The 26,620-nt window shown below is 38.1% G+C and overlaps 3 protein-coding genes across 3 annotated transcripts in view; 2 read left to right on the forward strand and 1 right to left on the reverse strand.

The window, feature by feature from the left end:
* The window catches only part of LOC139982126 (uncharacterized), a 153,372-nt gene extending 145,073 nt beyond the window's left edge, over window positions 1-8,299 (forward strand). Inside the window, exon 12 of the mRNA XM_071994708.1 lies at window positions 8,256-8,299. Coding sequence (XP_071850809.1) covers window positions 8,256-8,284 — 29 coding nt within the window. The 3' untranslated portion in view covers window positions 8,285-8,299. The remainder of the gene's footprint in view (window positions 1-8,255) is intronic.
* Window positions 1-26,620, reverse strand: part of LOC139982131 (uncharacterized) — a 221,487-nt gene that overhangs the window by 105,637 nt on the left and 89,230 nt on the right. The gene's annotated exons all lie outside the window — the stretch shown is intronic.
* LOC139982136 (uncharacterized) overlaps window positions 1-26,620 on the forward strand; it is a 175,332-nt gene that overhangs the window by 25,388 nt on the left and 123,324 nt on the right. The gene's annotated exons all lie outside the window — the stretch shown is intronic.

The following is a 26,620-nucleotide window of genomic DNA, read 5'->3' on the forward strand; positions in this document are numbered from 1 at the left end:
CAGTTGGTACTTGCCAGCCAATGGCATAAGGTTATCATAAGGTACCCCATTAAGTGCCCACTAGCCCACCAGCTTACAGTTCTATACCACAAGGGATGGAAATTAGGCTACTTGTCTGTTTACAGACCATTGGTTTGTTCTAAAACAGGTGACCCAATGGAATAAAACATCTCCCTGTCTCTAAATGTATACAAGGATGAGATAATAAAGTCACAACACAAAAAGTGACAAATATTTTAGCTCCTTGTGAGAGTTTGGTATTAAGGTGGTGATAACTTTATTAAACAGATCATGGAACATTCTTCTTTCTAAAATTTTACAGGGCAGGTTGCGAATGAAGACCGAGAAGAGGCAATGGGTAAGATCAAAAATTATACTTGTAAGAGAAAGGAAACCATTTCATTGTGTTTTGGATAAAAGCTTTGTCAATTGAATGATGGAAACAAAAGGACCCAGTAATGGCGCAATTGAAAAACTTCATGTAAGAAATTTTAGAGGCTCAGCCGTAAGTGTTTGTTTTGTGGATATACTATTTGGTGTCCTTAATAGCTAGGTATGTAAGGAAGTGCAATCACACAACTTTTCATGTGGATTTTGCGATTATTCCTCCATGTTTTCCTCTGGGCACATGCATGCAATGGTAGACAACCTTCACTGAAACGTATTCCTCATGGAACACAACCCCAGCCAAGTTGTAACCACCCAAAATATTATTAGTGTTTGGATGCACCATTGACCACCATAGAGTGGAGGACTGGTAGTCCTGGGGGAGGGGTGAGGGGTGATGGTTCGAATATCCTATCTAAGCCTCAGTTTCTTTGTATACTTCAAATTTCATAGAAGTTTCTCCCAGCCAGTCAGTAGTTATAATATGGTGACTCATGTATTAATGCTGTTAGTTAATTTCTTGTTGTGTCCAGCAGAACAGGAGGCTGATGTTCAACAGAGAAAAAAAAGAGCAAGAGGAAAATCCCCATCCATGACCAACAAGTCACCTGTATGTAAGTATGACAGTTTATTATACTGGATATGTAGGGGCACCAAGAATTATGGGAAGAGGGATAAATGGCAAGAATGATGTCGAAAAATATAAAATGTTATTGGATTAATCTTCAGCAAATTGAGAATAAAGTGAGACTTAAATGAGGGAAGTCAATCAGCTCCTTTACATTTTGCAGACTAGATCATTGCCTAATAAATAAAGTGATGTTATTGAAGATTGTTATCAAGTCAGTTTAAACATAACATAACTGATTTTGTCGAAAAAAATAGATATTAGAGGGACACAGAAAAAGTTATTAATCTTAACTGAGACAATTACCTGCACTGACCTATTATATACTGAAGTAGAACATGGTAGAACTAGATGTATTAATGTAATAACTGGTAAGGCTTATATTCCTCTAGCTATGCTGTAGATTTTGAACGCTACATAAGTAATGTTCCATGTGAGAAACAGTTATCAGCTTGACATTGTATTAAAACTTTTGTATTTTGTATCTGCTTTAGCTGTTCATTACTCTCTAGACTCAAACATCTGCATTATATCCTTTATGAAATACATTTCCTACCTCGAAACAAAGAACTACAGAACTGTAGTAAACTTACCAGACCCTATAATAAAATACCTATGCTACATCATTGACCTACTCGATATCAAAAGAGGTATTAGTTAACAGTAACAACTGGCTGTTTAACTTTTGTCATGCAGTCTTACCAAAACTATAAATCAGCAATCAAATTGGAGAATACAGAGTGTAACTTAATAACTAATAAATATACCCCAAATATTTATTTCTTGTACAGAAGGACTCTCATATGCATGTGGCATACATGTCAGAACTATGTTTTCCCTAATTCCAGTTCCTTTTCTTTCTCATGCAAATGTAATTGCATTCCAAATGAATTATATTGTCAGTCTTAATCTCCCTGACACATGCAATGGTTAACAACCTTTACACAGTAACAGAAGGAAGAAAGCCTTCAGACTTTGTGACCCCATAATGCTTGTGTTTTGTAAATTTGGTTGGATGGATCATTCAATTGATATGAATTATCATGATGAGAGCAATTGGGCAACTAAATTTAATAAGCTACAGTAATGTACTGTAATTTTACATGTAATTGCTAGTTGAGTCAAGGGATGGATATAATTTGGTGCCATCAGTTCTAGTTATTTCCTGGTGTCTGTTATCATTTGGTTGAATATGATAAAGTAGTTGCATGTTTTAGGAGAGATGAAAAATCTGTGACATTTGCTTCAAGATGACTATGCAGCTACTGGAATTATCAATTAGTCTTGAAGCATAGAAATTTTAAAGGCATTGAACACTCGCCCCAAACCGCATGCGGCCATCTGAAAAAGTTAACTTTCTGTTGCTTGTAAGTGACCTTTTGTTCGTGTGACTACAAAATGCAGACAGTACAGTAATGAAATGCGATACCTTGTTATCTTTAGCTGGACCTGAGATGTCCATCGCTGTATTGGTTTTTACACTGTGCTGTGGGTATTGACCGCAGCATGAACTGCATGTACACTAGTGTCTAAATACCGATGGTAGCAAGCTGTGTGTGTGTATTTTCTGGGATCGATGGTGATGTCTAACACTTCTGTTACACCTCATTCAAAACTAGGTCAGATTACCGGCATTAGACTTTCTTTTTGAGCGAGTCTTGACACCCTTAAACTTACAACATGCTGTCATTATCTTATTTGTATTGATTTGTGTATCCTCATCAAACTCAATTGTTTTAACGGTCTTCATTTAATTTCTTGCTGTGTCCAGCAGTGCAGAGGGCTGATGTACAACAGAGAAGAAAGAGAGCAAGAGGAGAATCCCGATCCATGACCAACAAGTCACCTGTATGTAAGTATGACAGTGTGCGAAGATCTTTATGACGGAATGTCAAAAAGTGTGTTTACAAAATGTTACAAAATCTTTAAGAGTAACAAGTTTATTAAAATAAAGGGACTAGGATAATGGGAGGCTCAATTTGTCACACTTTCACTAGGGAGAGGTTTTTGTTTGCATCATGTTAACATGATTGCCTTGTAACCAACAAATTTGATTCAAGTTTTTTCATTGGCTGTTATGTCGTATTCTTCACTGAGCATGTCAATTTGGCCTTCATTCAGGCAAAAGGAATATACCAATCACTGCAGTATTTTTTCTGGATTTGAAATGACAGAGTAAAGTTTTATTTAAGGACTGGAGACACTCTTCCAGTACCTTGTTTTTAGCAATTCGTATGTGATGAAAGGAAGGTTGTTATTACTGGTGCACCTTTATATAATGAAGAAAAGGTTTAATCCTATTAACAAGTTATACAACTTCACATACCCTGACCAGAATAAGGTACATGTGGAGGATTCCCAAGTTTCCCAATTGCCTCTACAGCTAGCTGCTGCAGCAATCATTTCCAACACCAGACAAATTGGGTATTAGATGTTTATTGTACACATATGTTCAGACATTATGACTGCAATAGTTTCAAATCTGCTGAATATTAATGAGCATTCGCAAGACAACACTTCCTCTGGTTGCTTTACCTAGTGTTGTATGTCAGGCGTCAGGTTCCTTCCATGGTGTATAACTGTATCATCAAACATGATTTCATATATAGTTCTTTCTAATTTTTGAAGTCATGTTCAAGCTCAATTAACATGGATTTCACTTTTCATTTTCCTCATTTGTTTCAGGTAGGAAATACATTAAATGGTGTGAAAGTGCTTCAAAGTGTGTGGTAGAAAACTTTGAATGTTACACCAAAGGACTTGCAGAAAAGAAGCTCCCAAGTAAGTATGCATGCCTAAGGTAAGGCCTGATTAAATTATATAATACATGTTTGCTTTATCTCATGAATATTAATGAGATCAAAACACTTAATGTTAATATCTTTAAATTGGGAAATCAGGCAACTGTAAGGTGTAATTTCTTCAAACATATTCCAATTGCAAAAGTACAGCTACCAAATGTTGGAGGTTCTTCAAACTTTGTTATGTTGACATTGGCAGATATTTGGAAACCTGCTGATATGTGCTGCACAACTGATATCAAGCATGAGGGACAAGTCTTAGCATTATTTGCAAACACAAATTTTGCTCTTGTTTCCATAGAGCTTTTTGAAAAAATCCCTATGAAACTAATCAGTGAACATCAGCAAGGAACTGTGTTTTCATTCTGGTTGTGTTTCTATCAAAAAGTACCACTGGAGTTACCTTTCATGATCCTGACCCTCATAAAATTTTATAAGCAAAAAAAAATCATTTCTAATTCGTAGAGTTATTTTTTTTTCCCAACTAGGTCGCAATGAGATTGAAGATTTTCTGGAGGAAGGAGCAATAGACCATATGTTTGATTGGTAGACCGTTAGAACAAAATTTTTCAACGAGTCTAATAAACATAGATTTAGGGAAAGGGCGAGATCAGTAGAGATGAAGATGTTATAGATTAAGTGTGTTCTAATTTTACTGTGTTGACTGTAATGGATATAATAAACACTGACAAGGGACATAGCTAAGGCCTGATGACTAGGGGGGGAGGGGGCTACTCACATGAACAATTTTTCAATTGTTCACTTTATTCCAACTGAGTATTTGGAATGAAGTGAACAATTAAAAAACATTTTGCAGAAAGATGTTGAGTTGACCAGATACAATAAGTTGTCAATTGAACATTTTGCAGAACATTTTTCAATTGCGCTGATGGAATGAAGTGAGCAATTGAACATTTTGCAGCAAATGTCCAATTGACAAGATATGATAAGTTGTCAATGAAACAATTTGCAGAAAAATGTCCAATTGACGAGATATGATAAGTTGTCAATTAAACATTTTGCAGAAAATTTTGCAATTGCTCAGTTAAAGCAACTGAGCAATCCAACATTTTCCTGATTTTTGATAAGATTTTATTTTGTTATCTAAACAGTTTACTAAAAATGCCAACTTATGGGGCAAAGGTTTTCTTATGTTGATGGCACTTTTAAGCTTCTGTAGATTATCATTTGAGTGTTTTATTGTATTCCATAGAGACTATATATCCTGAACTTACTTGAAGGGTCAACACACCCAATAGCAAAATTAGTACATATATAAACCGAATTGAAGCTGGCGAACCTTGTACAGTTGTTCTATTAGGCATTTGTTTTTAGAGCATTCAGAATCATACAAGTTTTGTACGGTGGAGTATAAGGATCGCGAGATACAATTTCTCAAAGTGGCAAGGAAAATGTGGTAAATATGACTGATTAAAGGTCAATTTTAACCGAAATATTTAGGTCATTCACAATCACAAGAATATATGAATAGGCCTAGGTAAATTGGAGTGCGACAGTCAGAAATTCTGATTGTCGCACTCAAGTTTTCCAATGTTAGTTTTACCAAGATTGGGGGGAGGGGTTGAGACACTCCCACACCCCCTCTCTAGCAAGGTCCCTGCCACTGCAGTGTGGGCACATATGTTTAGCTGTTCTAGTGTTATAAAAAAGTAGAGAGAAGGAAGAGAAACCTGCTAATGAAGAGCTTCTGTGTTCCAACTTGATCTCATTTTCTCTGTTTTCTCATAACTTGGGTAGCTAGGCTACTGAAAGTGTTCTAATTTAAACTTTAAGTGTTTACAATTGATGCGTATGTTATTTGCATTATTGAAACACAACGTAATGGTAAAAGAAAAGATACTTAGAAAGTTGTAAACAAGAATAACAAACTGAAGGAGCTTCAAAGATTAAAGGGATAAAGTCCTTGATTATTTGGGTTTTTTTAAGTCAAATCATGTACTATATAAGATAATTGATTGTTATATAGCATAATAAAGGTAATCTGATCCATTGAAGGAATATTCTTTGATGGTAAGGCACTTTCCATAGAGATCAAGCATACCTCTATATGTATGTTTTTAACTTTTTATGAGTGATATGAATATTAACCTGTTCAAGTTTATATTGAGTGGTATCAATGTTCAGCTGTTCAAGTGTGTTAAAACAAAGACAGAAGTGAGAAGAGGCTGCAAATTAAGAGTTTGTTCCAGTTTTATGTTTACCAAATCTTGTTTAGAATTGTATTTTCTTTCTGTTTACCTGTGTACTACATAAGGACACACGGTAGACAACAAACTTCAAGCAGAGGTTTCAAAATGAAAACAAAGGATTCAATTTTTTGTAACTGAATACATATTTTTTTAAATGAGTGGTTAAACATCTTATATGTGCCATTTTAAATTAAAGTAATGCACAAGAGGTTACATCACTTGATAAACTCTCAGAGTTATGTACAGTGAGCATTACCAATGTGTTGCTGATACTTAATATCATGAACTCATGTGATTCTATCTGCAACAGTCTTTACCTGCATTAGCGGGAAGAGAACAAGTTATAGCAACATATGTGACAGTGATTTGCCAAATTAGCATTGTTTGGTGTTTTCTGCCTAAATGAGCACATTGAATGCGCAATGATAGAAGTTAATACTAAGAACAAAATTTGCCTGTTTAAAAAGGGTTCTCAGTTGACAGCCAAGTTATGAGAAGGAGGTTATGGTTGGCTGTATGTTTGATAACATAGACAAACTTAAAATACTAGGTTGAACACCAATTACATTTTCATTACTATTTTCTTATGCGAATGTACTTCTTTGCTCAAATAGTTTGATGCATAAATTGCTAGTTTGCATACAGGGAAAATGTAAATAAACAGTACCTTGTTTCGCAAAGGGACCTCTTAGAAGTGAATGCAGAGGTCAACATGTTTAAAAGCTGTATGTAATGGTGCATTTTCACTGCAGCTTAATCAGTATTGACAGCCCAGTATCTGTTGCCTCATGTTTATGACATGGCTAATTTTCCTTTTTTTCATCAAAATAGGTCAAGTTTTCCTTCTATAGATCTGTTCATGTGATTATTAAATGTTAGTTTACTTTTTAAAATATTTGAGAGATGTTGAGGTAGTTGTACCTTTCTTTTGCTGTATATTAAAAGCATTTCTGGTCACCTGTCTATTCTATTCTTTTTTTATCTCATCCTGATAAAGCATGCTAATACTTACTAAAGATCACTCACTGATCTGCTTAAAGTCAATCATTGGTATAAACCAACACTCATGCAGACAAGGATACATTGCTTGTGAGAACCTGTGCACAAAGCTCCCAACAAGATGCAAGCAAGCAGGTGTAGTTCCAGCAAGTAACTCAAGAATTATACCACAATTGACAATCGATTACGTAATCACAGAAACTTTTTTTTTTCAATTCAGCAGATTCTCAAGCTTATTGTATTGTGTTTTGTTTTTCAAAAATACTATGTAATTTTATTGGTCATTGAAACTTCTCACGGAGCACTCACAAAGAATTCACATAAGATATGAATACTTTGCTATACTATGACTCTTGTCAACACTACTGCTAAAATCTAGTTTACTATGTATGTTTTATTCAAGATTTCAAGGCCTTATGTTTCCTTCATTTAATAACCAGCAATGTTAACAGAAAGGGATCCACACTTCTCTTGTGGTGTACTTTTGTATTATGTTCTCATTCCAAATGTTCACAAGTTGACTAGTATAGTGTACTCCTGTAAACAACACAAAATATGCATTTAACTTGTATTGTCAAGAGTGTGTATGAGTAATTGATGACCTTTGGAATGGTTCATACTATGGAGATAGTGTCAATTGCATAGTATACTCTGCACCCAATGATCAGTTTTAATCTACATTAATTTCAAAGCTGCTGATTTTCATTTATTTTTGTTGTTCACGTGCCGTAAGGTTTTTATTAAAATTAAATTAAAAACATCTTTGTGCTTGAATGTTTTCTTTCTTAGTATTTATGCTTTCTGGCTTGGTTTGTGAAGTACTGTGATCATATGTATTGTGTTTCTGGTAACATTGAAAAAGGCTTAGGGAACATAGGCTGTGATGGGGGAGGGAAAGGATGTATGATTGATGAATTTCTGACCAATGTCATTGAATATGCTAGACATGGATCTTCCATCTAGCCAAATGGATTAAAGCCATATCCGTCAAGATAGTCACAAGTCTGCCCCCACCCCCACTCACACAACCCCAACATTTTACTCCCTATGCACGCTAGTGGTTCAACAATAGAGCCAAGAGTTTACTGGATAAAATCCGTGGCAAAAAAACCTTCACACCCATAAATACAGCCGCCCACACCCCCACCCCCCCACCAACAAAAGAATGCCTCTTATAATGCAACTCGTACCCTAATTTAATGTCATGTGGTGACCACAGTATGCCTGAAGTATACTGGCTTTGTAAAAGACCAAGCTAATTAGGTTTTCCTCGGTGGAAAAATCTGAGCAAGCTATGTTTGAGGTTAAAGCTACACAGATAAGAGAGGTAGAAGTGTGCCATGAACACTACAAACAGATTGCTAAGACTAGAACTTCGTAAAAGACGAGAAGGAAAGCACCGTTCTTATCAAAAAAGCTACTCCGAGGGAATCTGACCGACTTTTGCTAATTAAACATTGACAGCATTTTCTGATCAAGAAGAGTGATCGACCGATAATAGGTTAGATAATCGGCATTGGGCCGATTATCAGACAATCGGTAACCGGCATCGGCAAAATCCATTGCGCTACCGATTATTGGAACCGATTATTAAGTTCCACATCAAGGATTGTATTTTTACGCGCTTTTGATTCACCACAACTACAACGGGAGAAGTTCGATTCAGCGCTATTCATAGCCGGGGAAGGTGCGCTAATCTACCGTGAAGGGGTATCGCAAGTCCCTCACGCGAGTTTGTACTAATGCTGTTCGATATACTATCCAGTTTTAGCAGTTAACATCATACAGTATACTCGCGATAAGCTTAGAAGGACGACGTTATTATTATTTTTTTCACTTCGCTTCTTGCATCTAATGAAACCTCTTGTTATCAGGTTTAACGATTGATATGAAAGATTATTTGTTTCGAGTAAATGTAAAACCAAATCAATATACTTTTAAACCACTTTGGCCATTTCACCGTAGGTGAAAACTGGAAAGTAAGAGTGACATTCATTGTGAGTTCTAGGCACATTAGGCTAGTCTGGCTAGAGAACTGTTGAGCTAAATAACTGTTTAGTTTGAAAATACGCCCAATTTTCTACAAATGCCATAAAATTATGCAATCAAGGCGCCAAATACTCCTAAAATTCCCTAGAAATGTTTGGCGAAAGTCCTCGGTAGTTCTACTGCATTACCATTTGTGATTACTATCTAACGCATATTTTTGCGAAAAACCCAAAGCAACTTTTTTCCCCTGACCTAATGTACTTTACGTGCTAAAATATCACCTTTGCAGTAATTAAACTCACCGACTAAAGCATGTCTGATTTCCAGCGACAACGTCAATGGGACTTTAGTGTGGTTTTCCCACGTGTAGTAATGTCAATGGAGAAGTGCCATTGACCTACTGTGTATGATCGTTTAAACAACGTTCCATCGGAAGGTTTCCCTTGCATATGGCAAAACTTGAAGCAAACGTTCGGGATTGTGTTATCTTTTTCAATAAAATATTAAAATAAAACAGCTTATCCACTAAAGGCAATAGGCATCGGCCCGATTGTCACAGAAACTAATCGGTACTAGGTAAAGCTGATTATCATTTAATAGGTCGAACTCTAATCAAGAAATCTTTACCATAATTTGTGTTTTTTTCACACCGTAACATTGGAAAATAGTGTTGTTATAATCTAATAAAATGTGTATACTGACAATTGAAAGTTCTACATTAGCTGGTTATATTTTGAGCAAATTTATTGCTTAAAATTGCCGATAATGCAGTCAACTTTTTTATATGAGATTCTTTCCTATTACATGCAATGAATGAATGGCACACACACTTAAACCGTATACCGATCGGAGAGTTGTATAAATGCACACATTATGTGAACATATGTACTGTACCCTTAACTGTGAATAGGGGGACATATGCAAGTGTCCCTCTATCGTACTAAAAATTGTTTGAAGTACGTAAAGAAGACACAGTTACTATCGCTAATCTGATATATCTGTCAATGAGTTGCATAATAAATGCGATCCAAGTTCCATGCACTGCTATCAATCCCTCCAGTCTGCGGTGAATTTATCCTTAACGACGCATTTGCATTAAGACTTATATGTGGCTTTAAATGGAAAGTCCATCCAAGGTGGGTTTTTTGACCGTGTCCTGGTACTGTACACTTTAGGGTTAGATAGATGGATGGATGGATGGATGGATGGATGGATGGATGGATGGATGGATGGATGGATGGATGGATGGATGGATGGATGGATGGATGGATGGATGGATGGATGGATGGATGGATGGATGGATGGATGGATGGATGGATGGATGGATGGATGGATGGATGGATGGATGGATGGATGGATGGATGGATGGATGGATGGATGGATGGATGGATGGATGGATGGATGGATGGATGGATGGATGGATGGATGGATGGATGGATGGATGGATGGATGGATGGATGGATGGATGGATGGATGGATGGATGGATGGATGGATGGATGGATGGATGGATGGATGGATGGATGGATGGATGGATGGATGGATGGATGGATGGATGGATGGATGGATGGATGGATGGATGGATGGATGGATGGATGGATGGATGGATGGATGGATGGATGGATGGATGGATGGATGGATGGATGGATGGATGGATGGATGGATGGATGGATGGATGGATGGATGGATGGATGGATGGATGGATGGATGGATGGATGGATGGATGGATGGATGGATGGATGGATGGATGGATGGATGGATGGATGGATGGATGGATGGATGGATGGATGGATGGATGGATGGATGGATAGAAATACTTAGAAAAGATAAGAACAACATGTAATGCCTTAAAATCCAACATAATATTTAGAATAGAATAGAGATATATAACTACTGTACACGCTACACAAATTTTCGGATACCCTGGGCTTTCGTCAGGTATAAAAAGAGTGATTGAAATCACGTTAGTCTACCGTAAGCCCCAGACTGCTCAAAGAACCCCGAAAGAAAAGCCATATCCCTATTGAGACCATGACATTAATGTAGTAACAAACAACCGTTGCAAGGAGTTGCAAGGAGTGTAGTGTATGGTCATCGAACCATACTAATGTAGTAACAACCCTTACTTTAGTGTCTGTGTAGACTGAAGCCATGCAAGGAGCTATCACCGATAGAGTTGCCTGGTGCAGGGAGATGCCAATGACAGCGAGAGGTTTACGTATTAACACATTGGTATTAAATATGTAGTATACAGTAGAATACCGGCAGCCAGGACGCCTGCGTTAAGTCAGAGGTTCGTGAAAAACAGTGCGCCAACCCATAAGTGGCCAACCCATTTAGTGTAAATTAAAGCCGACACGCTTCGATGTGTGTACTTTTTAAGAAAAGTCACTAAGGGAAGAACCTGGGCACGAAAATCAAACTACCGAACGACTGATCCGCTCTCAACCCAAGTCCCCTTGCATCGAGGCTGTAACTGTGTGATCTTCGTCGAGTGTGTATCACCATTCCCCTCGAAAGGGAACACCTAATTATTATACGTATTGTTTTAGTTTTAATAAATGCTTCAGAGGTAAGTCAACTATATACACTGTGTATTTGAGAAAATAGTGAACACTATGACGTAAATTTTAGCCCAAACAACAACAGTTTTTAACCAGTAAACACATGTTTGTATGTCAAAGGAAGTCAATCTACCAACCTTCAACAATAATTAGAGACATGATGCGTATAATTAAGCAACGAAATCACATAACAAGAACATAACCCACATAATTTCGGTAGCACCTTTACTATGAATAAGCAAATTGAACAGTGTCCTGATGTTTGTGAATTGATACAGAACGGTGTTAACGTGTAATTGTGCACACACGCAAAGGTGTCATAATACCCACTATTAAAGACAACTTATTCATTATTGGCGTCATGCAGTTTATAATGCATTCAAATGTTATTCTGTATGCAACCAATGGTGAACGTTGTTTAACAATACAACGGTATGATTGTTTGTCCATAACATCTTGTTACTTTCAAAATTTCACTATTAATCTTAGAGGGTCTGTTTTGTCTGCGTGAGAGCTCCCTGCTTTAATTAGACAGCTGCCACAGAGAGAGAGAAAGAGAGCTCCCTTTTATTATTAGGGAGCGGTCACAGAGAGGGGTACCTGGTGTAATTAGGCAGCTGTCACAGAGAGAATTCCCTGGTTTTATTAGGGAGCTGTCACAACAGAGCCCCCTAGTAGTAATATGAGCTGTCACAAATATAGCTCCCTGGTATAATGAGGGAGCTGTCACAGAGAGAACTCCTATTAGGGAGCTGGCACAAACATAGCTCCCTGGTATTAATAGTAGCTGTCACAAAGGGTTCTCTTGTATAATTAAGCAGTTGTCACAAGGGGTGCACCCTATTATAAGTAGGGAGTTGTCACGCAGAGAGGTCCTTGATGTAACACAACCCCCCCCCTCCCCCGTCATTATCAATGTTTCGTTTTTGTTGCGTAGAAGTATAGAAGACGCGAATATAGCATTGTACTGGATCAAAGTATTAATAGATAACAATATCAGCTGATCAGTGATATTCTAAACTGCTTGTTTGTTATGTAAATATCGAGTGATGGTTTCTGGAAGGCTAAATAAATACTATGAATTGTGTAACATAAGTGACTTTTAGTGCGCGATGATTGATGTGATGTTTGAGTTTTAAATCAATATTTTCATTTGTATCTGCGTTACAAGGGAAATATGAAAATAATTTTACCCATTCCCCTCTCCCACGAACATAACATATAGCTTTGTATTGACTTAATTGTTCTTTAGCACTGCAAGTACACAAAGAAATGCATATATTACACATACAGGTTGCAGTTGCAGAGACCAAATCTTGGAATATCACTCATTTGTGCATATTCCTCAATCGTTTATCAGCTCTTAATTATAATTATGTAATGTTTTATTGCAAATCCTCAAAGTGCTTGTCTGGTTTCAACATTCTTGGTGTAATTGTTGTGGTTAATTGTGACATATTAGGTTAAATTGATTTTTTCCTGTAAAGGTGGAGGATGGTGAAAGATGGAACAATGGATTGTTAGAAATAGCTGAATTATACCATTATACCATTGTAATCACTACAGAGGTATTATACAGGCAGAGTGGTATTGAAGGTTAGGTGGGGTTGCCGAAAGACCCCTGGTTAAAAAACTCTTCCTTTAATAAGATAAATGCAATATTAAATGTATAAAGAATGAGACATAACATTACCATTATATCTAAGATACAATGTGAATGTACGTCATAATTAACACATGGGATTAAATGCATACAATAGCATACAGACTTTACTTTATTAGTATTATTATTATGATGAATTATAAATAAGTTATGAAAATATACTCGATCTTTTATATTAAGTTTAAGACGAAGCATTTAAACAAAAAAGGAAACTGTAATACCTTGATCTTCAGAGTCATATAAACGTTCAAGGGCGTAGGAACCGGGGGGGGGGGCTGGGGGTGCCAGCCCCCCCAGTGAAAAAATGTTGGTGGGGCGGAAGTATCATTCCGCCCCCCCCCCCCCCCCGCTTCGCAAGTCAGAAAACCCCTTTTTTCATTTCCAAATGAGAAAAAAAACTCATTTGGAGCACCAAATTGCATCTAAGGCCAGGTGAATATGCAAAATTATTTACAAAATGGAGTGGGTGTTGAAGTGTGCTATATTGTACCAAATTGCATCTGAGGCCACCTGGAAATGCAAAAAAAAAATCCAAAGAGGATGGGGACACCCCCTCCCCCAGGCCGGACATCAGTCTTCAGCCCCCCCCACTCAAAAGTACCTTCCTAAACGTTGTTATTAACAATGAACAAATTAAGATTCAACCATGACATTACCAGATATTTAGAAAACCAACAAAACAATAAAATCCATTTAAAAATCGAATGATGGCTTTTGAAAGAAGGGCCATTACACCCTAGAAATCTCTACCAGACAGGGGAGGAGAAGGTGATATTTCATTCAGAATTTACAACCGTTCTAGTTATTGTAGTGCGCATGCACGCTACATGTATTGAGAAAACTAGCCCGCTCCATCATCCGCATGGCTAGCTTGTGAATGCCAGCTGAACATACACTCTTCATAGCAATCTCAAACTCACAGATTGGCCACGCAGGAAAAAATCCAGACCCAGATTAGCAAAGAACTGTTGCGGCCAAACAGTTAATTCTGCACTGGCACACGTAAAGAACAGAGATCCCCCTGAGTAGAATACTTCTTCAAAAAAATACGCAAAATTCTCTACTTTGGTTCAAAATTCTTGGATTGAACAAGATAGGTAACAGTTGAACGTATTTGATTTAAAAAACATCTTGCAAACAAAGTCGCCAGCAACAAATGTTAATCGTATTTTTCTGCAGCGACTCGCGATCGGTGTTATTTGCACAAACAGCTAACCCGTAATGGTATGGTATTATATACTACACACTACACAGTCACAGTTTCCACAGCTAGCTGCTCTGCACGCAGGCCTACTGTATATGGCATACATTACATGTCTTGAATTATGAATCAGGGCCAGGAAATCGACCAAGGATTTTTTAATACACCGGAGGGTGTTACATTTGCTCAATAATAGACCAGTTCTACATTGTATTCGTTAGATTAATCATGCATCAGGCCTTCGGTGTAAATCACCGTATGTTCGTAAAATTTCGCTAACTAGGCGAGGATCATAGAATTTTAAGTAGGGAGAATGACGTCATGCGATATATACCGAAGCCACTCATCGTACTAGTGGCGCTTTGCTTGTACGAGAAGACAATAACGGAGCGTAATAGAAACACTAAGTCTTTGACATAACTAAAGTGATAAAGTTGACATTAATCACTCGAAATGGTGATATCGTGTGCCGCATTTGGATGCCAAAAATGTGGCAGTAGTCTGTAGTTCCTAGGTAATTCTTAGGAAGCGATAGTAGAAGCAATTACATAGTATCTAATTACTTTAGTAGCGTCGTCTGCTCAGCAGCTGTATTAATATTCACTGGACCCTGGATATAGTTAGCCTAGGCCCTGGACCGGCTACGGATGCGATATGACTAAAGCCTAATGACAAAAATGTTAACACCTCATTTTACTTAAAGCTGTATCCCTAACGATAGATCAACATGCCAGAATAACATGAGATGACGGTTATGATGTCCTGGGCTTATCACTAACACAAGGAAAATAGGTTACTATACCCACTTTGCAACATTAAACTGGAAACTACATCACAGGCTTATATGGAAGTCTTACACTAAGGCTATAGGTGTGTGTTGTAACGGGGTGGGGAGGACGGAGGCATGCTTTTTCACGGCATTTTTCAGGGACAACTATGACACTATTTGAGTGGATCACTAAAATAATACAAGCAGGATCAAATGTTTGCCATATGCCTCTCAGATACCGGAAAGGACACTTTCCATACAATAAAAGTTGCACAAACACTCCACTTACTTGAGTCATTTGAGGAGAGAAAAAAATGTTTTCAAAGTTGGTTCTTACGTCAGGAGTATTTATAGTACTTAACACTCTGGTCGCAATAACATGTCTCTGTTGTGCAAAGTACACCTACTCTTTCGAAAAACGGGTAAAATCAAATTCAGTCTTACAAATGATCTGGCTTTTTGGCGTACACTGCAAAGCGCCTTCATTATATTTCAAGGCTTCACTGCTTAAACAAGCGGCGATAAACTGTGTCAGCATTCTTCCTAATTCAATTTCTATGACGAGGATACAGTAACGTTACCATGGTGTTCAAGTTGACCAATCAGTGTCCAGGACTGGGTATTCTCTGTCAGGTCCGGAACATGCGTGAGTCGTTCTTTGACAACCGTTAATGAGCTTGGTTGTCCAGATAATATGTGATGGTGTAGACCTAACTTCTTAGCTATATGTCAGGCAATTGCTAGCTAGAGTACTGTTAAGAAATATATCCAACCTTTGGTCTACGTTAAAGGACCAAACGCCGAACTCATTTATTCGTGACCGAAATAACGTCAACAAGGTTGCGGTAATAAAGACCCCTCCATTGAATATCAACAACTAACTAAATTTCACCTTCACCGCGCTCTTCAATAACACGTATTTGTATACAGTTGTTCTATAGTTATTTGGAAATTTGATCACATATGCAGACTGGATGTAACATTTACCTTCCTTACACGACATCCGTGTATGTGGCTTTTGCTGATTTTGTGTATCAAGGGTGACCGGACAACTCTCCCTGGACAATTACTGTACCCCCCGGAGAATTACCCACCAGACAATACCTCTCTGGACAAGTACCCCCGGACAATTCCCACCCAGATAATTACCACCCGGACAATTCCAATCCCAGAAAACTCCCCCCCCCCCGGACAAATCCTTTCCACTATGCCTTCAACAGTCGACTCCCCATCGGACAATTACCCTCGGATAATTACCCTCCGGGACAATTTCCCTCCCGGGCAATTTCCCCCGGACAGTTGGCCCACAGATAATTGTCAATCGGGAGAACCCAATTGGGATGATTTTATAACGCTACTTACCAATAAAAACTGTGCGTGTGTACGATAGTGTTTTATAGTAGCACAACCAACAGGCCCAACTCACCTGAGAAAAAGATAATCGCGAGGTTACTGATATGAACAATGTGTATCTTTGTGCGGATATATTTATTTATTTATTTCCGTTTTTTGTGTGTTAACCAAGGCTGCCCTGTAGAGTATGACTTTTGCTTCATTTTTCCACATACAGGTGTGAGATATTGGTTTACTTTGGTCTACTTACATAGAGATCTGAATTACCACTTTCGTCTTGTCACGCTACCAATGTAATAATTTTGCAATGTAGTAAAACATACGAACACCGTTGGATTGAAAAGCTTAAATAGCAATACGACTGTATTTTGGGAGACAAAGTACCAAAACACTTTTTTGTTTCGCGTGCATTGTGTATACTATAGCTACTATGAAAATATTTTGGGCGTCAAGTTAGTAAATTTTTTGGAAAAATAGATTTGGCTCGCTTCGCGCGCACTAGCAGCATCGATGCTGTGAGAATTATTTTCTCTTTCCACATGCATGTTAGCTGGATTACATTAATATTTTCTGCCCACTTCGCAGTCACACATGTGTGTGTGTGTCTGTGTGTCAGTGACGACAGCTTGTAATCACGATAACTGATGCAAGATCCGATCGGTCTCATATACTTGGTGGGTATGTTACCCATAGTGAGTAGATGGTCCCTATGGTTTTTGGGGGCCAATCTCATCAATATTCATAAGTAGACGGACTCCTTATCTCGGCAACCGAATGGCCGATTTTGTTCATACTTGCTTAGTGGCATTGGTGGGAGGTGCCGAGCAAAATGTAATTTCTCTGAAAATTGCTCGTAATCACTCTTAGTCAATGACGCAAGGTTTGATCATTCCCATACTTGGTGGTGGATTACCCAGAGTGAGTTAGTGTTCCCTATTGTTTGTGGTTCCAATCTCATTAATATTCATGAGGGGCGTGGCCAAATGTGATTTCGATGAAAATTGCTCAGAACCACTTTTTGATTCCTTGCCAAAAGGAAGATGTGCAGGCATGCATATGTGTGTCTATGACGCCTAGTGTAACCACTCTAAGTGGATGACGCAAGTTCAGATCGTTCTAATACTTCAGCGGTGGATTACCCATAGTGAACAGATGATTCTTATTGTTTTGGTTAAGGTCAAATGTCACCTTAGGTCAATAGAGGTAGGTCAAACAATTATATCTGGCTTCAAATCCAAAGGCAATAAATCAAGAAGCTCTAGACTGTTGTTTTTCATTATAGCCAGCTACACTATACATTCCCCCGTAGCATTTATGTTGTATTACGGTCAGAAATGTCCAGAGAGGGAGGTGGGTCCAACATGTGATGAATTGTAGTGAGATATGTTAATAAGGAAGTGTGCTTACATGCAAACTGGTGCAATATTTTCCCATTTTTTGTAGTAGATTATCTTCATTATTTAGCCAACATTTCCAAGCACCCCCCCCACCTCCCCATCTCTGCACACGCCCTGATGATGCATTCAACAGTTGCATACTTCCGTAAGTCAGGGGCGTGAAAAAATACTGATGGTGTTTGTTTATTGAACAGTATTATGTAGTCTATTATACTGTTTATCATCTTTGTGATATCTGTTTTACAAGCTATTTGAAAGGATTGCCTAGCAAAGAACCAGTGGCATAGTTATGGGGCGCAATGGTATAGAGGCGCCCAAATGTGGTTTGGGCCCGTATAAACTGAACTAAAAATGTTGGGCGCCGAAAGCGAAGTTTGCCCTCCCTGCCCCGATCGCCATTAATGCCCAATACGCTACTGCAAAGAATTGAAGTTTACTATTACTTCGCGTTCTCAAAGTAAATCACTGAAGCTGCATAAATAACTCCCATACTGTACTACAGTATATTAAAGCTGTAATGACAGAAAAGATAATCTCGCGGAGCGCTACATTTTTTCAAATCTGGATTTAACCATTGACCACACTAAATATAATATCATATTGTCTCTGCTTCAAACAGCCTGATTTCGTTCAGCCCGCCTCCATTTTTAGTTCTGATGACGTCACTTTGAGTCCTATCTAGGTTTTGACGTTATAGGTACGTCAATGTGTATTTTCAATAAGCTAGTTTGATTGTCTGTGGTCATGTTTCTATCCTCCTGTAGTATATGTTGAGGGTATAAAACCAATCGTTAATGAGCTGTTACAGAGCCTCAAAATAATCGCTGGCGTCGATTTTGAATTTATGTTAATTGGATATAATATTCAGTGGGGACACGACAACAATATGAAAAAGAGGAAATCTCCTGTCGCAGTTAGTTCTAGGTTCACTTCCATTTTTAATGGACTAAAAGCCTAAACCCTGCCTACATCGGCTGCCCATCAATCGTCAAATTTCCAAGGAGGGGATTGTCCTGGGGAATTTGTCCAGGGGGGGGGTTGTCCGGGGGAAGTTGTCATAGTTGGGAATCGTACGGAGTGGGAATACTCCGAGGGGGGGGTAGTCGTCAGGGGAATTCGTCCAGGGGGGAGTTGTCAGGGAACCGTATCAAGTAGGCCTATGTATCATATGCCGTTTATATAACCAGAATGAAACTATAAGGTGCTGTTAGCTCCAGAATATTATTTTGTTATCTGTTTTAGAAAAGGCCAATTATTAGGGACAATATATTTGTATCTTGATTACCCTTTACAGGTACCCTAACAATTTCATCGGGACGCATCTAAAATGTCCCTCTTTTCGAAAAAATCTATCCAAATGACTCAGTAATGTCTAAAAGTACAATCGCAGATGAGTGGACTCGCTGGTGTCGTCACTGAAGAATGTCACAAACTGAAGGTCTTGATCTACCAAGTGAACTTAGGATGATGTGATAATGCCCCCCCCTCCTCCAGTCACCCCTTCCGACTCACACACCTCCCTTTGACACTCCAGGTATTCAGCCTGACGGTGCAACGAATATCACCTTTAATTTGGGTTAATACTAATTGTCTCAAGAACACTGTCTTCCACTCCACCCAATTCCATGCAACTAAACTACTGCGTGTACAGGGCTATGCACTGACCCGGTTAGAAAAGATAGAACAAACACCATATATAACCATCACGCCGCACCCCTCCCCCCCCCACTTTAATTATTCTACTATACTTGAAGACAAATCAGGTGACAATCATCTCCCATTTAGTGATATACAGCTGTGATGTTACAGAGCACGTGACATGTCTCCATGATGTGGGTCACATTTGTTCATATTATATCGAGTGAAATAAAGGCTGTACTGTGTACTATGGAAACTGCACACGACTAGTGTATTGTATGTAAATACTAACAACATCAAACAAACAGACAAGTCGTTCCAGACATATGGGAGACGTTAGGGGAAGGGAGTTAGTCAACAGTTGAATAACAAACTGTTCTTTGAGAAATTTGGGAGCAATATACTGTTTGATGATAACAAAATAAACTTTAAACCAGAATGCAAAAAAAACTAGTGGTTTCGATGATGTAAAATTCAGCTATTTTCTGCATGAATCTGACGTAATGTATAGTGAGGGTGTATAACATACTTGATATTAGTAATACAGTGAAAAGCAGTGCGATGTGACAAACAATAAATTCACAATGACACAGGCTGTCCTGAAATGACTATTGACCTCAACAACAAGCTTTTTGTACTTAATGTGATAGATACATCAACATACTAACTATGGCATCAGTCTTTGTTAAAATATTGTGTAAAACATGATTTCACAATCTGACCCCTGGTGAACTCAAACGACCACTGACCTCCACTCACAAAATGTGCACATACATTTGTACGTACATACACAACATTTCTTGTACTAAATGTGGCAACTACATACCAAGTATGCGATCTGTCCAAGCTTCCCTTACGATATTATTTTTAGGGAGATGTGTTACTGTTAGTGTGGAGAGACAGGTAAGATCGAAATGAAGTAAATGTTGGGCATTTGCTGACTTCAAATGACCTCTGATCTCCACAAAAAGCAACAATATGCTTCTTAAATTTAATATGGTACATCTACAAACATGTGATCTTTCCTTACTTGCAATGTCATGTTTACAAGGTTGTCACGATATGACCTGTTGTCCCCAAACGACCTTTGACCTACACCAACAATATTAGGCTTCCTGCACATGCTCAATGTGGTACGTCTACACAGTAAATATGAATTGGTCCGACCTTCCCTTCTTGAGATATCGTGTTTACAAGGTTTTCAAAATTTGCCCTCTGGTGACCCCAAAAGATCTTTGACATCCACCCAAAACAATAGGCTAGTTGTACTCAATAGGGTTCGTCTCAACACTAAATATGAGGTTTGCCAATGCCCTCCTTCTTGAGATATCGGTTTTACAATGTTTTCACAATTTGACCCCTGGTGACCCTAAATGACCTTTGACCTCCACAGAAAACAAAAGGCTTCCTGTACTCAATGTGGTAATTCTACACAATAAATATGAGGTTTGCCCAAGCTTCCTTTCTTGAGCTATCAAGTTTATAAAGTTTTGACCATTTGACCCCTAGTGACCCTAAATGACCTTGACCTCCACAGAAAACAATAGGCTTCCTGTACATAATGTGGTGCTTTCTACACACTAAATATGAGGTTTATTTATTTATTTAAAAAAATCCTATAGCGCCTTATCCAATCAGAAATTGCTCTAAGGCGCTTTACAGTAAAATACATACAAACATGATATACAAATATATAAATCGATAATGTAAGGTATAAAAAGGGTAGAAAATTTGTTATATACAATCTGACAATAAATTGTATAAAAACTGCAAATGGAAAATCGAAAATTATACAAACAAAATCTTAAAATTTAAAATATATATAAATGTGAAAAATTTTAAATTTTAAAAGCGCTATAAATGCAAAATGGAAAAGGCGTTGTAATATTGTGACAATATAAATAGTATAGAAAGCACGGAATGCAGATCTAAATAGAAAGGTTTTGACTACTTTTTTAAATTCATCTATATTTTTGGCACACTTAGCTTCCTATGTTAAACTGTTCCATAATGTCGCAGATGAGTAATCGAAACGCCTGTTACCGTATGTAGAAGTTTTAATGACAGGTTTGGTTTGGATTCTGAGCGTAGAGATCGAGTAGGCTTGTATTTATGAATTAATTCAGAGAGGTAGATAGGGGCTAAACCATTAAGTGACTTATATGTATATAACAGAATCTTATAATTGAACCTGTAATGAATAGGCAACCAATGTAAGTCACGTAATACAGGTGTAATATGCTCATGTCTACGAGTGCGACTTACAAGCCGTGCAGCGCGATTCTGAACTCGCTGCAGGCGATCGGTTAGAGAGAAAAATTTAATTTCTATGAAGTATAAATATATGCCCTGGTGGGAGTCCCTTCGGACTTTAGCTGAGGCATTTTCACTTTTCAGATATTTATTGTTCTCTGATAGTGATTTTGCAGCCCTAGTGGAGCCTATAGGGAAGGGGTGGTGGGGGCAAGTGCTCACCACCCTAATGGATACCAGTGCTTGTATATGTTTGAATGCCCTCTAAATGTGTTTATTTTAAACAGTACTTAGCACTCAAATATGCAAGGAAGACATGCTATCATGACATGATATTGATAAATAGTGGCACGGGAAATTAACTTCCTTAACCATGCTTGCTAGCGGTAGCCAGCAGTTTTGGTGAATAAAGAACAACCAGATTACTTCATTCATACCATTCCGATGGAACTCTGTGCATCAAGAAGTGTAGGATACTGAAAGAAGTTTGATAGGTTCATAGGTCCTGATCTCCAGTACAGTCTCTATCTTCATATTCACAAGAGGGTTTCTTCCTAAAGTTGAAGTATTACATCATGGAGCTGTTATAGCCTCAGTGACTTCTAAATCAAAAGTAAAACACTATCATGAATTCAAATTAGTTTTTCAGATATTTCAGAAGACTTCAGAAAAAATGATTCTCACAACAAAGTAAACCCCATGGTGGCAGTTCCAAATTGATCGAATCATTGATCTTTTTAATTTAGTGGTTATACAGTGTAACAGTGTTTGGTTTCTGAAGCTTTTTGCAAGTTCTTAGGAACTTTTGCATTCAGATTGCAACGTGACACTACAGCAGTCTTTGTGGGCAAACAACTTCACATGCTAGCTATAAAGACCCATACACTTTTAGTAAGTAAATTATGTAAAAGTGCATATTTGATTTGTGATATTGAAGCTGAAGATACGTCAATAGAAAATGAGCATTACCAGCACAAATCCTGGAAATTCTGGATAAGTTCCAAGAATGGGTTGTCTTGGACCAGTATGGGTGGTGTAAAGCACTGCAGTAATTTGGGTGACACAAACTACAATAATGCTTGCAAATGATATTGAATCTCAATCTCTGGAAAACCTTGCGCTTCATTTGACCTTTACTCACTGGCAGGTTAGCACTTAAATCCACAATATCCCAGGAGAGGAAACAACTCCAGAGTACTGTACTTTGAGAGTAGGTTTTTATGACTAAATTTGACTAAAGCCTTCCAGACAGTTGGATCATCTCGCAAATGTAGAACACATCTTCACTAAATTAATATTATGATCAAATTATTTGAAAAGGAAAACCTCCCCGTCAACTTGTAACCAACTAACAGGCAAGCATCACCATACTTCAGCTAGTCCTACATTGTGCGGAGCATAGGTCACGCTTTATGCTGGCATTGTATACTATTGAATATTGTAACCAAAATCATTTGACTAGGCCTAAATTAGGCTGCACTTAAGTTATATGACTAGTGAAGACCTAAGCCATAACGGTGTGAACGTTATGATGGCCTGTGAGTGTGAGCCTGTCCTTGTACGTGCCTGGCCTAACGCTTTGAAAGGAACTCAACTGATACGTGGGATTTCTTCTCTGACAATTGTAATATACTCCGTCTGTTTCTTTCAGTATCATGTTCACCATCTGGAATATGTTGCATTATCTTCATATTTCGTAAGCCAGTACTGTAGCTTCGGGGAATCACGTCAAACAAACATGGAAGTACAACCATACATGTACCATTCTTCAAGCGCTGTTTACACTGTGGCGTTGGTTTGTTTAGATATTGAAATTGAGACTTGTTCAAGTCGTTTTCCATGCCTACGAGGGAAATTCCCCTATTTTTCAGATATATGGTCAATCTTCCAATTGAAATAATAGCAATTTACAACAAAATGGCAAATTCCTTAGATCTAATAAGTGAGGACTTCAAAAATATGCTGCATTTTATCATTTGCACCTTGACATTTTTTCTGCTAAAGTTGCGTTCATAGAATCCTGTACAGCGGCTTGAAAGTGTGATCATGACAGCAAGATAAACATGTCTTAGATATATTTTTTTCAGCCTGGATCGGCTACTGTTGAACTACAAGCTTGGAAAATGGTCAATACTTTAACATTTCTAAAATCTTTTGAAATGACGAGATGAAAGCATTAGGATATGGAATTCGGAGGGGAGGGGCGGGGGCGATGCAGATCCGTCAACTCCCCAGGTTTTACCGGGAGAATCCCGGTTTTTACCCGAATCTCCCGGCCTCCCGGTTTCATATTCTATTATCCCGTTTTTTTTTAATGTTTCATCACTTGCGACATATCCGAAAATAGCCAACAGTTAGTCCTAATCTTATTCGAGTAATAAGTGTAATCTAAAAATAGATTGATTTATTACAAACACGTTACGACTGACACGTACAGTGCTGTGCGGGACTCTCAACCAATAGCAGGCTGCTTTGTCAGTTCTCGGACTTCACGCAATGTCGTTATTGTACGTTGGCCTTGGTGAGTCCTGAATACAGAACAGTGGATACGCCATTATGCACTATACACACTTAACTTGCATGTATACGTGGCGCGGCGTACCATATGTGTGCAGTTCGCATGTAGGCTATTTGTATACGACGAAAAACGGTTAAGTTCTATGCCGACGAACACTTTACCTGCGTCCTCTTCATGGTGCACAATTGCATTTCCTGTGTATAAACTCGTACAGGGATTATACGAGGTATCTACGCGGCGTCTACGCGGCATTTTGTTTGTCAACGAGTTTATACGCGATTGTACTTGTTTATACGTCTTTATACGATCCTGTAGGCGTACCCATGTCCAGTTATACGTGAGCGGTACTGTTAACTACACGTTAGGAGTATTTATATCATTTCAGTTGAAAATTACCAACCTCCCTATTTTCCCCTTATTCTCCCTATTTTTTGGGCATGAAAGATGTTATTCTCCATATTTTGGGGTCAAACAGGTTGACAGGTCTGTGATGTTACATTCAGCTGAGAAAGCAACTGCTACGGGTGTTCACGCGTCCCAGTCCCCGCCCCCCCTCCGACTTTAAATAAACAATTATTGGCAAAAATGGTGTATGGAGCCAATTTAAGACCCTAACTGGTAGTCTAATTATGCCTCAGAGTGAACCATTTAACGTCAATTTTGAAACAATTTCAGCAGGCGGATCTACATGGGAATTGCCTTCAACAAGCCAACCAACACACCGCCACCTTTTTTAAATTCTTCTTTCCATTCTAGACTTTCCATAACAGTAAAGGCCCTACCCAAGTCAATCGGGAGGAATTTTGGATTTGCTGTTCCACCCCCCCACCCTTGAAATCATATATTACAAGTGGGGGTCGAGAAGGGGTCCCATTGTTCGAGTCCTTCGATTCGATTTCATCTAAATGCCCTATAGGTAGCCTCTCATCAGGTTATGGCAATAACGATGAATGCCCTGTTATATGTAAAGTAGGATATAGCCTATACATCTGTTATTATGATGTGGTACATGGCTACATGAAGGTAACTTGCTACAATGTGTACCTCTTTGTCAGGCGTCATTGTATATACAGTAGGAATAATAACTGGTTGGGCAACATGCCCACCCAACGGTTATTTACCGAATAACTGGACGGGCAATACTGCATTTTCGGATTTTTATGCAATTATATAATAGGGATTTTAACATCCGTCGGTTCAGTTTTTAAACTTCACACTAGTATTTTTTAGCACAACCTTAAGTTTAGACAAAAATTATAGTCGAACTACACCCCAGAATTGTTTCAGTGGGAGGACCCCACAACCCCCTACCTCCTAAATTGAAATGGAAAATTTTGGAATGTGAACTTACGTTACTGGGTACTAAACCATACAGGAGAGCTGATCCGTTTTCAGGATTGGAGAGGCAAACTTACCGCTCATGGACTTAATCAGAAATATACACAAATTAGCCACAAGATGTACCTCCTCCTTTATGTTATACACCCTTCCCCATATCTGTGTAGACATGTGACAAATCTCTTGATTGGCGTAGGAAGGGAGAAAAAAATGAATTGGTTGGGGAGGGGGTCGGGAGACATGCCAATTAAATAAACAATACACATTTTGTCATTATTTTGACCCACATGGAACACTAAAAAATTTCAAAATTTTCATATCAAAATGTTAATTATTTTATCCCGAAAGTTTTGAATATTTCTGAGAATTTCAACCCTTTTTCAAAATTGAAACCCTTTTCTTGAAAATCAAGTTTGTCTAAAAATTGCAATTTGTACTACAACCGAAATTCTCAACATTAAACTACTTATTCTAAAATTTAAAACCTATTCGATTGATTTCGACCTGTTTAATTCCCTTCATGTAAAGTGTCAATTTCTTTTTGTTTCAAATTTAAACTTTTAAAATGTCGACTTCTCAACTAAAAAATATTAGCGTTTTATCTCAAACTTGTACGTTTCTCTCCAAATTGCCATTGCATTTCTCGAAATCAAGATTTCTTTCTTATACAAATCTCAACTATTTTATCTCAAAAAAATAAACTTTTCTTGATGAGGATGGTAATAAGTAAAAAGAGAGAAAGGGGGGAGGGGCTACATGAATTGACTATTACAATTATTGGTGAATTGCCGACATAGTATTTTGATTAGAGCAATTACGAGGTACGTGAAAAGGCAAAACATCGTTTGATTGCCTTAAACTCTCTTTGCTGGTGCAAAGATTTAGCTGCATAATCCAGCACTGACATGAAATTA

The sequence above is a fragment of the Apostichopus japonicus genome, chromosome 16 (genome assembly GCF_037975245.1).
Source record: "Apostichopus japonicus isolate 1M-3 chromosome 16, ASM3797524v1, whole genome shotgun sequence".
Lineage (NCBI taxonomy): Eukaryota > Metazoa > Echinodermata > Holothuroidea > Aspidochirotida > Stichopodidae > Apostichopus > Apostichopus japonicus.